The following is an 11,351-nucleotide window of genomic DNA, read 5'->3' on the forward strand; positions in this document are numbered from 1 at the left end:
CAGGAAATTGTAGCACACTGGGCCATGGAGCATACATTAAACCAGCAGGAACATACATAAAAGGGACAACCACAGCCCTCCTAAACCAGAGAGGGGTTTTAAAGGAGAGAAAAGCTGGTTCATTGTGAACAATGCTGTAAGCTGCTCGGAGTGAGAGTGAACCATGGCATTTTTGAGGCAAGATTAAGTCTTCTTCCCCTTTACAAATCAAAGCAGAGGGTTGTTTTTTTTAAAAAAAATCTTGTACTTGGAGATGATCACAAACACCTATTTAAATGATCTGACTAAGGTGTTCCAGCAGAAAATGCAAAGCTCAGATAGCCAAGTCTGAGATGATACCAATTTGCCAGTGCAATTTTAATGTACATTGTGTTACTGACCTAGCATACCAGAGACTTAGATTAATCCTTAATGCTTCAATTCATCCAAAAACAAATCACTTTCCCAATATTCGATTTTCCTTTGAAGGAAAGAGTGTCAGAGATATAATTAGCTCTAGCTGCAGACTTCAGATCTTTGCCTGGCACCATTCTGAATGAAGAACATCTTCAACCGGTGTGAAATTGGTATAGCTATACTGAATCTGCTATATGCAACTGCAGTATTTCACACCAGCTGAGGATCTAACTCTACATGCATAAGTGAAAAAAGGTGCGTTCTCATCAGGAATAATAATGTTGCAGAACGCACAGTATCTTGGGCAGAGTAAAACAAAATGACAAGCTCATATAAAATACATTCTTCTAATTGAGTTTAAGTCACTAAATAACTGCTGTCTTCTAATGGAGAATCAAATTCATGGTGGATATTTATACATTAATTAGAAATAAGACCATCACATGGATTTTATGCCTGTGGCTTCTCTCGAATATTAAAGTCACTTTACAAGTTATGGCTGGCGCTCTCTTTTTGCAAGAATCAGAACAGTTCATTGAGGAAGGTAGTAGGAGTTGGCACTGTCAGAACAAGCCCTTATCTACTCAGGCACAAATGAAAAAATTCTGGAAGTCTTGATCACCGAGATGGAAGTGCAGAAATCCAGCAGGCTGGTAGAACACAACACAAATTACTGCCATCACACTAGAGCAGTGTACTTTATGGCTGTGAGCATGAGGTGCAGATAGCACTTAGGCATAACATTCAGCAAAAGCATTTATCTGAGATACAAGCTTCCAAACGTATCAACCTTGACTCATTTGGCCATATGAAAATGTACTTATATCAGCATAATCGTGGCAACTACTGCTCCACATCTTGTGTTGCCTAGCACCACACACACACACACACCTGCACACACACACACAAAAGCTAAATGAAAGGCTTTTAGCTAGCCCTATCCAAAATTTAGACTGCCAAAACGCACTCAACATCTAAGAAGGCAGACATTCAAATTTCTGTCACTGGACGTGACCAACGTGGAAGCCCTAAGTGTGCTGAGTTCAGTCACTAGACACCAGCAAGCTACAACGGTTAAGTGCTTCTATCTCTGTTTCACCTGTGGGGCCTCACTGGACTGATCCTCATTACAAACCTGAGAAGGAGAGCATACTGGTGCTATCTTAACCCTTCTGTATTATTCACTGTTTCAGTGACTAAAGCATTCGCTTGATACCTGCAAATCCCATATTCAGATCCCCTCCTCTGTCTGAACAGGAGCAAGAATCTCCAGATTAAAGCTTCTATTTTGAAAAGAATTAAATTGAGTGAAACGCATCAGATTTCCCCTTCAGTGCTAGTTAGAGCTAAGGCTGATGATGGCAGACACCTCAGTTCCTCACCAGTACCAGATGTCTCCTTGACCACTCAAACTCCGAGCGTCCTTGGTAAAGCAGACAGGACCTGTTTATTTACACACAACATTCTCCACACAAACTTTCATATACAAAAGTTTTTCTTTTGCCACCTTTCACACCACAAATTCCAGCAAAGATAATAAGTTTTTCTTCTTCAGTCACTACAGCACAGAAGACCATGGAGATATTTCAGCATAGGCCTGCATACCCTGTGTGGCCTTTTCAGAAGCGTTGCACGTGAAAACACAATTGCAGAAGTAACTGCATTTTGACTACTTAGGTGTAATAAGTGCTGTAACAAGACAAAAGAACTAGCTAATGTTTTGATACAAATAGGATTTTAATTCAATCCAAGTGTTTTCTGTACAACAAAAGTTTTTCATGCAAAAAAGGAAATGTTACTTTACTGGCGAGAATTTGCACAAACGAGTTCCTGAACCCTAGTGCTTCAGGAAGCCAAGAATTTTTTTGAGAAGGCCACCATGTAAGGTATTGTTATAGATGTTATAATCTTGGTGYGGATCGCTCTCCACCATGTACAACTCTCCTGCATGGACATCCTCAAAGTCGGCACTAAAGTTGCTAGGATTAAATCCAACCCACACAGTACATCTGTAGTCACCTGTACGCATGGAATACCCCATGACTCTGATGTCTTTCAGCTTTGGTTTGTCAGAGTTCCACTGAGGAGTGTCTGCAGGCCGGGGATACTGGCTGAAAGCAATAGGTTCTTCAACATAACCTCTGTAAGCGTCATCACACCCATCCTTCTCTACTTTCTCCAGCTTCTCTTCAGAGGAATTAAAATACCGGACAATGCTTGCCCCCTCAGTGCACAGTGCAACAGAAAATGAAGTCTTCGGGCATGCAGGAGGAACTGGCAGGCCAGCAAGTTCAGCAAGTGTTGAAAAAAGAGACACAATTTCAACCATTTTTTTGCTTCGCCCTAAAAGAAACAGCATCAAAATACAGGTTAAGAAACATGATGGCTCAACAGACACTGAGAGAACATTTTAGAAACTTATTCTGATAATTAAGCCGGTACTTTATTGGAAGTGTTTTGTATTGAATTTGTGGGGTAACAAAACCAAGGCTATTTAATTAATGTGTGGCAGTTAGCTCTGGGGATGCTAGTCTATGCATTTATGTAATATTTTAACAAGACGAGATTTTATCACTTCTGTTTCTCAAATATACAAACTCTTCCAGACACTGATATTCATTCCTTTGAAAAAGAGCTCTTCAGAAAGACAAAGAAAATTCCAGTGCCTACCATTTAATACAAGGGTACCTCCATCAAAGCAGTTTCTGAGGCCACCATTTTAGGCACAGATGCTACACAGAGACTGTTTACTAATCAGTGTTGGAGAAACTGCTACAGCCGTTATAAAAGGTAGGTCAAGTATCCTTTTAGGCATCTAAGCAACACAAAAATAAATCTCCTGCTGTGTTAATGCAGACATCTAGCTGTTTCCACTAAAACAGATCTAGCCAAAGCAAAAGTTTGTGTTCAAAGATGTAACATTCCCTTCACCATCTTCTTCCTCATCAGTACAAAAGCAGAGTTGATGACACTGAGCCAAGAATTGGCTTAATGAGTTAGATGCAATCTTTATTTAGGCCTAAAGTGCAAATATATATTACCAATGACTCCTCCTGCTCTTGCAGTCCTGGACTTAAACAGTAACGCTTTCATATCTTACTCTGTGTAGAGATAAAGAACATCCACACACAGGCATATTAAAGCTTGCTTTTTGCACCAAGCTCTGTAGCCCAGGAGAAAAGGAACAGAATTCCTTTTTGTTCTTAACTAGACATTAAAAATCTTAGCAAACTCCTGCACAGCTGTTCTGCCCTGAGCTCTAGCACAATATCCACAACAGGGAAAAAGTCTGGCAGTTCTGTACCTAAGACAACTCAAGTCTGTTGAYATGCATGCCAAGGCAAGAGAAGTCATTCCGTTTAAATCCCTGAAATGTATGGCTGGAAAGGATCTTAAGAGACCATCTGAATAAGCCTTCAACTGATAAAAGATCAGGAATGTTTAAACCTCTCTTAGACAGAACCTCTTCCAGAAGCAAGATTTGGCTTGCATTAGCTGGGAATCAAACCCAAGCTGCCTGTATGTGAAGTATCATTAAGTCACCACTTCTTTACATACATCCACTGCAAATGCAAACAATAAATGCTGGAAATTTACCTTGAAGTACCGAGTCTGAAACATGGCTAAAGGGGTCAAGGTAGGGGAAGACTTTCTCTCCTTGGCTAGCAGAAGACGAGGTCATTCCTGGTACATAAAACATCAGCGGCACACGGGTAGCAACATCAAAATTGCTGTATTTTGCCCATTCACCATGTTCTCCCAGGGACCATCCTGGATGACAGAGAGCATAATTTAGAGCAGATACTGGATTGTAATTTAGTTGTCATTTCTTTCTCACAGCAAAAGTGACTCTGGCTGTTGAGGCCACTAGTCTGTTGTCAAGGTTGTACTAACTGGCAAGTAACAATCTGTGTTTAAATGTAATGAGATATTTCTCCAATGTGAAAATTGTTTCAACAAACCACCTAAATCTTGCCATGTGCTAGCCTTATATTAAGGAAACAATTACACCTTTCCCTGTTTCCCCTAGTCTAGATAAGAATTAGGAAATCAGTATTAAAGCAGCATAAAAGAGGAACCTGGGTGTGTCACTGTGCCTGCAAAAGTCTCAAGATCAGTTCCACAAAGCATTCSTCTGAGCTTTACACAGCTGCTAGCTCTCCAGTGCCCCTGTTACGTTGTAGCTGAGCATCCCCAGGAGCCAAGGCTGCTGTCTGTGCCAGACTTATATCAAGATGCTATCCCTGAGAAAGCAAAAGGGAGATCAAAACACCTTAGCTCTCCTCTTTGTCTTAGATGAGATGCCAACGTGACGTCCTTCCGGGGCATGTTTGTTGCCAGCCTCACTTTGGGGGAAGACAAAGGAGCTCTCTAAGAGCTATGCAAATGCACAAACTTTTCGGATAGATTTCTATGGGATCACTTTGCTAGCCATAGTACTGGAAATACCAATGACTTACAATTAAACAAGGCAAGGAAAAGAAGAGCAACTCAGTCTACAAAGGAAAGAAAAAACCCCAAGTCATAGTGGCAAGTCAAAAGGGATATCTAGAGTAATTTTAGTACCAAAAGTATTAAGCCTATTACTCTACAACACATTAAAGGCTTGTTTACACAGACTCACTCACAAAAGTCTGCCCAAATTAACGAAATATGTAACTTTAAAATGGTTTAGTTGAGCCACTAGATTCTATCATTCAGAATACAGTAATTATAATTTGATTTAGGTTATTTCATTTTGAAAGTGAACCAAATTAAGGATTCTCTAAAAAACAAATCCAGATTAGTTTTCTTCTGTGGCTCTGTTGTAGATGATTCCAAACTGTCCTAAGCCAGCTAAACCATCCCCCAACTGAGGGGACTCACAGGAGGGTTATTTTAATGAATATTAGAGTATTGAAACAAATAGTTAAATGCTTGAGGTATTTGTTCCACAATTCAAATACAAACAGGAATTTAGCACCAAGATCCAGAATGTATAAGACCCCAATTACAAGAAGAGGAGCCACACAGCTATCAGTTTAGATGCTCTGCAAGCAGCAACAACAAGTGCAAGAACACACACTTCAGCAGTTAATGAGAAAGCCTGTCACCCACTGAACCAGATGGCTCTCTACAAATTGCAATGGGGGAGCTATCCTTTAGCAGCACTCTTCCCAGCAGGAGTCACTCTTTGGGGTAGGAGGTGGGAATACAGCAAGCTCAGCCCAGTATCCTGGCAGACAGCCTCATCACTCACTAGTAAACCCTCCACCTGATTAGGAAGAGAGGGGCCTGCAGGGAAACAGAACTGCGCAGCCACAGAAGCCTGTGTCAGAGTCCATTAATTAGAGACTGACTAGCCAGATATATGAGGTATGGTTGCACTGCTGCAAGTTATATAAACATACATGTGATTAATATGCCAGCATCGAGTTGCACAATTAAGAAGTTATTTACACTGAGCTGGAGAAAGATTTGATTGCTTACCATGATCAGCAGTAAAAACTATCATTGTGCTGTTTGAGAGTCCTACATCATCCAAAGCATTCAAGAGCAGGCCAACTTGCATATCCAGGTAAGAAACTGCTGCATAATAGCTCTGGCGAATCTGCCGCTGCAAGTTATTAAAAAACGAAAAAAAGAAAAAAAAAGACAGAGAGTCTTTTTTCCACAAAGCCACCCACTGGTCCTCCTGCAAATAAAGGGACTGAAGGATTTTTCTTGTAAAGCTTTATTTTCAAGTGTCTGCAGCCTGACCAATATCCCAGCCGAAGAGGTAAACCAGGAAGGGGGCAGTTGGAAAATTCTAACTATTTGTCAGAAGTTCTTTCAAGGAAGATGTTGCAAATCAGTCAATTCCCCTTCTCTCAGAATCCAGCCACATAAGCACTTGGGAGTCAAGCAGAATCTTGCAAAAAGAAGATATACTAAATGGTGGCTTGAAACAGATCTAGCTAATGCAAACAGATGGGATGTTGGTAACTGATGCATACATTCCCTTACACAGGAACACGCACCCCTCAAGAGCGATGGTGGAAAACAGAAATAACCAAGAGCACACACTATTATCGTTAGCTGAAGGCTCACCTCTTTGCCCCCTTGCTACTAGCCCGAATGCCTACACAATGCAGTTACAGAGAAGGTTTGCCTACAAAGTTAGAGGCAACAGCATGAAAGGCAGAGAATTCATAGTTTTTGCAAACTGTCAGGTGCTAAGTACCCTGGAACACCCAGAAGCAGCAAACTATTCCCTTGCGTTTCATCAATTTAGGGCCGTTTGACTTCCGTGCACTGTATCGACTGCTTACCTGGAAGTCATCTGGAAGTGGTCCGTAAGGGAAACTAACATTTAAGGCCTTCACATCATCCCTCTGCCTGATATCCATCCAGGGGTTGTATGCCACAGAAGGTAGCCTCTCAGGCACCCAGGGATCTGGGGCTAACGTGATGTTTTCCAAGGGGTACAATTTGAGAAATTCCTTTACAATACAAACACATATAAAGATTGGCCTCACTTCTAAGGCCTATTGTAAACTTTTGTGTTGTAAAGCAGCAACCATTTTTCCTCTCATGACCCTTCAATTTTCTTACCAATTACAAGACTTTTCCCCGGAGTGTTAAAGGTAGCAATGTTATGTTAGTCTGCCCCAACCAATTTCTGAAAAATAACAAGTTAGTAAGTGATGCTGTACACAAAAACAGTCTCCTGTATTTAAAATCAGCAGTAAATCAAAGACTGAAATCATATATTGAGAAGCCACATTGAAATAAAAGGTCCAACAGTGCTTCCTCTGAAAACAGTAGGAGTTTTGCCACTGATTCAAACGGTGAAGAAAGAACAAGATCTTGTAAGGCCTCATTATGTCATACTCCATCAAGCTGAACAACATCTCCATGCAATAGCAGTCACACTATTATGGTAGAAGTCTGCTTTTTGTTTGACTGGTCACAACTCTCTCTCTAAGTATTTTTAAATGTAACACAGATGGTTGCTAAAATTATATTGAATCAAGGCTGTTTTTCAGCTTGCTTTCCAGAAATGATAACAACAAACCATTTCTAGAAGCAGCTTTGAAAAGAAAAAGTAACACTTACCCAAGTTTTTTTCCTCACAGGTGCAAGGTTCCTTACCTGTGGGTACCTTAGTGGGATATGTGGTTTGTGGTAACCAACAGCCAGGAAGAATTTTTGCTTCTTGGTTTTCATAGCCTTCAGTAAGCGTATGGCTTCTTCAGTGCTTTGAATATCAGGCAAAGTACCACTGGGCATTTCTGTCACATTCACTGGACACACCAAGTTAGCATGAAGTTTTCCATCTTTTCCTCTACAAGTCTTCAAAAAAGAATTAAGTAACTTAATTTCTGTAAAAGTAAGGAAATAATCCTCTCTTCCATAACTTTAAAAAACAACTCATTTCTGAGCAATCATTCTATCCACAACAAACTCTGTGAATTGGATACAATAAAGAAATTCACAACTTCTACGAAAACTAGAGGTGCCATGTAAGTTGATGTCTAAGGCAGACAGCTCTAGGGGTTGAAAAACACACTGGCAACTTTTGTGTGCAAGGAAAAGCAGAATTCTCTCTCTAAAGGTGGCCAGAGGCTGAGAAGTAGTCATACAGGAAAACACATTTCTATAATGAATAGGATCTCTGACCTATTAGCAAGAAGTTAAAATTTGGTTACGGTATATATATGCATTATTGCTCCTTCTGACACCATAGAAAGCTACCTGGAAAGCTACTACTGACTCATTAGTTTCTGGGCAAATGCCAGCAATGTCTGATGTATAATCAGTGGAGAAAGATGAATTAGACTAAACAGTTGCCAAGAAAATGTGGCCTCAGCAGGGTCTTTGAGACAGATGCTAAACAGACAAAGAAAAGTATGTTGCTGATACAAATACTGTTGCTGTTAAAACCAGTAACGAGTGGTTTCCCAGTTATAATCTCAAAAAAACACAGAATATAGGCTGGTGCTTGACACAAAGAACTTCATTATATCCAGAAAACCCTTCTTCATCAGGATTCCACAAATTATCCTTACCTTATCATTTTCATACTTTTCAGTAGAAGGATGAAAGGGTGGAATGGACCAGCTGTATGGGTAGTCATCACTGTAATTGGATGAAACTCCTGAAAAGGGTACAGAGTAAAGGCATTAGAAACGCTCCAATAGTTCACTAAACTAGCAAGAGCTCATATAAAAAATAGTAAAAACAAGTTAAATTTGTAAGTATTCCAATTTCAGAAGCATTTCAAATGTTTTTTGACAACTCAGGGAACAAAGAAAGAATATTTAAGAAATAAAAGTCAAAAAGTTTAAGACAGGCAATTGTCCCTGAAATAAATCTGGTAATGGGGAAAAGGAGACTCAAACCTCTTGAGTAACCTTATTTCAGGGACAAAATGACCAGGATTAATAACAGTTTTCATGTACATACCTAGTTAGATTTACTATCAGCTGAAAGTCTACATGTCTACACAAACTCCATTCTGGGGTAAAGAATTACCAGAAAAGGGTCACATAAGTATTATGGTATTTTTCAACTCAGTGTTGTTCTTTTAACAGTGAACTAATTTCCTAGTTTAATTGGTAGTATTACTCATATATTCAATGTCTCCTGGCTGAGACAGACAGCCTACTGTGAAACATGAAGCATGTGTACCTGCCAAACAACGACTGAGACAATGAAGCTCTTCAGTAACTTCATCTTTGGCAGATAGCCAACTTCCAGACATGTTTGAGTATGGCAGACATTTATGCTCACATGAAAACTTTTATTAGCTAAGAGTCATCTAATATATTCACTTCTGCAACACTTTAAGATTTAAGATTAAGATTTAAAGATCCTACAACCTACAACTATTGTACAATCCGGCCCATGATAATGATTCAGGTTGTCTAATATATATAGCTAAGAATCACATAGTTCATACTTGCATGTAAAGTCTGTATGTGAGAATATATAGCATCTATGTTAAGTACATGACAACTCAAATGATACCGGGATGAAAAACTTTCCCCACAGACAGGGTCACATAGCCATTCTCCTTGAAATACTGAGGCATCGTGGAATAGTTTCCTGCATGCACTCTCCAGTAGGAGTAGAAATCATACAGTCGGGTAGTATCAGGTCTGCGTCCAGTAAGAAATGATACTCTACTTGGAGCACAAACAGCTTGCTGAGGAGAGAGCCAGTTAGAAAGAGAATCAGTGCTAAATAAAAAGCAATATATCCATATGAACTGTAACATAGTGACTTAGGTATTGCTGAGCAAGACACTCAAATGCTCAGGGACCAGTGAAAATATTTCATGTCACTTCAAGATGGGATGAACAGCATCATTACTATGAATATCAATCCCCCAACTGCAAACTTTTATCAGACTATGCATTTATTTAGCTATAGTTATCTCAAATAACCAGGTCCTAAGCATGGTCTAAGAGCTTTGATTATGCAGCTAATAACAAAAATTAGGCTGGGCTAAAGATGACACATTTGAAATCTAGTAGCTCATACTCATTCAGAACTAAGCAGAAGTGGCAGATGGACTGTGCTGACAAAAGCCCAAGGTCTAGCTGATCAGGGCTGCCTTAAGAATAATGAAAAGTATAAACACATGGAAGGTCCAGGTTACAGTCCAAAGGCCTCACCAGTTCTGTCTCACAGTGGCGAAAGCCAAGCGTTATTGCTTTAAAGTCCTAACCCCCAGCCAGAATTAGGCTCAAGCATCTAACTTCTCAGCAAGTTCAAGCCTGGGAATGGAGGCATCCTATGCAAAGCATCTAAGTAAAGAATAATTAGTGATATTTTGAGTCCTGTATAGTAAGCATCGTTCTTGAATACAAGTTCTGGTCTATAAAATAGATTTCCTCATAAGAACAGAACAAAAAGTAAAAGTAATCTTCCATAATAACACTGTTGGGATGGAAAGAAAAGAACTATAATTTGGCAAAACAGCATTTTTAAGCAGATTTTGCTGTCAACAGTGAAAATGTTTGGGTGGTGTTATGTTACTCCAAAGGTTACACAAATATTAGTATCCACATGACCCATTTTCATTTTTCTCACTTTAGTAAAGATAGGTACATACAGTGCAGTTTAGCCTAACCATTCCTTTGCTACTGGAGTAATAAAATTAATAAATTGTTTTTCAAAGTTCTTCCCAACACTTGCTGCGATGAAGCCAGGAAGTATTTTGCAGAGAGAGAACCATTTTTATTAAGTTACTCATCTTACCTGTGCATATGCATTGCTGAACACAACGCTTTGAGATGCAAGCTGATCAATGTTTGGAGATTTTACAAGCTTGTCTCCATAACAGCCCAGAACAGGACGCAGGTCATCCACAACTATAAACAGGACGTTCATGCCATCTACAATGATGAAACAGAATCAGGGGATATTAATTTGAGCACTGCTGAGTAAGGATTGCTTTATGCAGACTACATACCTCCTAAAAATTTTCTTTATCAACTTTTTACCCTGAAGTATACTTAAAAGAAAAAAAAAAACACCAAGAATATCTATTATCTTTGCAGGGAACTATAACTACTGGGGTTAATTCCTTAAACATAGGACAATCCAAAGATTCCCTTCTTAGTTGGCCTAGCCAGTATTACAGTATTTTTCACTTCCTTTTTTATTTCATTGCTTCTTCCTAGAACATTATATTCATGTATTTTCAGTTGGCTATGAAAAGCAGTATATTTAAAGGAAAGTGAAATATTTCAGACAAATGCAGACACTTTACAGTTCTGCCTTCTTCTTAATTTTACCACCTATAAGTCGTTGGGTTTTTTTTAATCAGAGATAAATTTCAGATACTGATACATTATCTAACCCCACTCCAGACAGATCAAAGAAAAGAAAATAATTTTTAAAAAATGATTTATATGAAATATATTTCTCTTTTTAAAAATATCCTCTCGAAATAGTAAGCTATGATTCAAAAACAAAAACAAAAA

The 11,351-nt window shown here is 39.2% G+C and overlaps 1 protein-coding gene across 1 annotated transcript; it reads right to left on the reverse strand.

Moving 5' to 3' along the window:
• Nucleotides 1-1,824: 1,824 nt before the first annotated feature.
• IDS (iduronate 2-sulfatase) lies at nt 1,825-11,335 on the reverse strand. Its single transcript, XM_026079873.1, has 8 exons — nt 10,624-11,335; nt 9,388-9,565; nt 8,427-8,515; nt 7,510-7,710; nt 6,687-6,857; nt 5,866-5,992; nt 3,994-4,167; nt 1,825-2,739 (listed from the first exon to the last, which is right to left on the reverse strand). Exons 1-8 carry the CDS (start codon nt 10,753-10,755, stop codon nt 2,234-2,236), a joined length of 1,578 nt encoding a protein of 525 aa, XP_025935658.1. The 5' UTR covers nt 10,756-11,335; the 3' UTR covers nt 1,825-2,233.
• Between the last annotated feature and the right edge of the window lie 16 nt (nt 11,336-11,351).

The sequence above is a fragment of the Apteryx rowi genome, unplaced genomic scaffold (genome assembly GCF_003343035.1).
Source record: "Apteryx rowi isolate R43461 unplaced genomic scaffold, aptRow1 scaffold_115, whole genome shotgun sequence".
Lineage (NCBI taxonomy): Eukaryota > Metazoa > Chordata > Aves > Apterygiformes > Apterygidae > Apteryx > Apteryx rowi.